General features: G+C 60.4%; 1 protein-coding gene across 1 annotated transcript; it reads left to right on the forward strand.

The window, feature by feature from the left end:
* The first annotated feature begins 251 nt into the window (after positions 1 to 251).
* Positions 252 to 1905, forward strand: LOC116548155 (tight junction protein ZO-3-like). Its single transcript, XM_032273760.1, has 3 exons — positions 252 to 439; positions 680 to 917; positions 1528 to 1905. Exons 1-3 carry the CDS (start codon positions 409 to 411, stop codon positions 1817 to 1819), a joined length of 561 nt encoding a protein of 186 aa, XP_032129651.1. The 5' UTR covers positions 252 to 408; the 3' UTR covers positions 1820 to 1905.
* Positions 1906 to 2287: the final 382 nt, after the last annotated feature.

Here is a 2287-nt window from a genome sequence, read left to right on the forward strand (position 1 = left end):
TTTAAGACAGGGTTTCACCACATTGGTCAGGCTGGTCTTGAACTCCTGACCTCAGGTGATCCGCCCGCCTTGGCTTCCAAAGTGCTTGGATTACAGGCGTGAGTCACCGTGCCCGGCCAAAACCCCTATATCTTTATAATGTCACCAGAGGTGTCACGTCACACAGCCACAGGGTGATGCCCCATCAGAAAGCCCTCCTGGAACTGCCGGGGCCCGTGGCAGCTCTGGAAGCAGCGGGGGCTGACTTTTGCCCAGAGGAAGGTCTAGGCTCTCATACACAGCCAGGAGGTACCGGAGCCTCAGCTTACAGCTGTCCCTGCTTCCTGGCAGGTAAATGACGTGCCATTCCAGAACCTGACTCGGGAGGAGGCGGTGCAGTTCCTGCTGGCACTGCCACCAGGCGAGGAGATGGAGCTGCTGACGCAGCGGAAGCAGGACAGTGAGTGCCCTGGGATGCGTGTGCGCCTGTGTCGGGGGAGGCCCTGGCTGTGTGGCCTGATGGTGAGCGCAGGGGTGTGGTCAAAGCTGCATCTCTGCACCCTCTAATTCTCTCCTGGCCCCTGCAGGGAGAGTGCCCCAAGTCTCCCCGGGGCGGGGTCCCTCCCTCCAGGCCCACCCTGGGGGAAGGGCTAGAGCAGGCAGCAGCCAGGCAGCTCACGAGGCCTCCTCCTCTCCCCAGTCTTCTGGAAAATGGTGCAGTCCCGCGTGGGCGACTCCTTCTACATCCGCACGCACTTTGAGCTGGAGCCCAGCCCACCGTCCGGCCTGGGCTTCACCCGTGGCGACGTCTTCCACGTGCTGGACACGCTGTACCCGGGCCCCGGGCAGAGCCACACGCGAGGAGGCCACTGGCTGGCGGTGCGCATGGGTCGTGACCTGCGGGAGCAAGAGCGGGGCATCATTCCCAACCAGAGCAGGTGGGGACCGTGCGCTCCTGCGGCGCGGCCTTCCCGTTAGACGTGGGCACGCTGGCCCTGCTGAGCAGCGTTGCCGGCTCACCCCGAGGACGACAGGCGCAGGGCGGGACCCAGCTGATGCTGGCATGAGCTTCCTGTTGCCTGTAACAGACGCCCAGAAACAAGGGCCGGGCGCGGCGGCTCACGCCTGTCATCCCAGCACTTTGGGAGGCTGAGGCGGGCGGAGCACGAGGTCAGGAGATGGAGACCATGCCGGCCAACACAGTGAAACCCCGTCTCTACTAAAAATACACGAAAATTATCCGGGTGTGGTAGCGGGTGCCTGTAACCCCAGCTACTCGGGAGGCTGAGGCAGGAGAACTGCTTGAACCCGGGAAGTGGAGGTTGCAGTGAGCCGAGATTGTGCCACCGCACTCCAGCCTGGGCGACAGAGCAAGACCTTGTCTCAAAAAAAACAAAATAAATAACAATAAAATAATAATCCCATCTGCAAAGTCCCTTTTGCCTATGAAGTAGCCAGTCCACAGGTTCCCAGGGGAAGGATGAGGATGTCTTTGGGGCCGTCGTGGTGCTGACCCCAGTGCCCAGTACTGTCCCCTCTTCTCCGCAGGGCGGAGCAGCTGGCCAGCCTGGAAGCTGCCCAGAGGGCCGTGGGAGCCGGGCCCGGTTCCTCCGCGGGCTCCAATGCTCGGGCCGAGTTCTGGCGGCTGCGGGGTCTCCGTCGAGGGGCCAAGAAGACCACTCAGCGGAGCCGCGAGGACCTCTCAGCCCTGACCCGACAGGGCCACTACCCGCCCTATGAACGAGTGGTACTTCGAGAAGGTGGGGCCCGGGCGGGAGGGGTCCCTGGGGAGGCTCCACACAGGTGGTGGCACGCCTGTTCACCAGCATCCAGCCTCTAAAAGGCACAGCCTTGTAGACTGGCGGCTCAGGCTGATAATCCTAACGCTTTGGGAGGCTGAGGTAGGAGGATCACGGAGACCCGGAGTTCCAGACCAGCCTGGGGCGTAAAGCAAGACTGCATCTCTACAGCACATTTCAAAAGACAGCTGGGCATGGTGCGGCCCACCTGCAGTCCCAGCTCTCCCTGCTACTCAGGAGGCCGAGGCAGGGGAGTGAGGCCACCGTGAGCTATGACTGAGTGACTACACTCCAACCTGGGCCACGGACTGACAAGGAAAAGAAAGAGAAAGAGAGAGAGAGAGAGAAAGAGGAGGAAGAGAGAGAGGGAGGGAGGGAAGGGAAGGAAGGAAGGAAGGACAGAGAAAGAAAGGAAAGAAAAAAGGAAGGAAAAGAAAGAAAAAGAAAAAGAGAGAAAGAGAGAAGGAATGTCTTTCTTTCTTTTTTTTTTTTTTTTTAAAGACGGGGTT

Source organism: Sapajus apella, unplaced genomic scaffold (assembly GCF_009761245.1).
Source record: "Sapajus apella isolate SASKATOON/1434 unplaced genomic scaffold, GSC_monkey_1.0 scaffold7467, whole genome shotgun sequence".
NCBI lineage: Eukaryota > Metazoa > Chordata > Mammalia > Primates > Cebidae > Sapajus > Sapajus apella.

Bases quoted from the DNA above. Each gene is read 5' to 3' on its own strand.
- LOC116548155 (XM_032273760.1), top strand. From the start codon at position 409: ATGGAGCTGCTGACGCAGCGGAAGCAGGACA. The intron at 440-679 runs GTGAGTGCCCTG...TCCTCTCCCCAG, and splicing joins GACGCAGCGGAAGCAGGACA to TCTTCTGGAAAATGGTGCAG. The intron at 918-1,527 runs GTGGGGACCGTG...TCTTCTCCGCAG, and splicing joins ATCATTCCCAACCAGAGCAG to GGCGGAGCAGCTGGCCAGCC.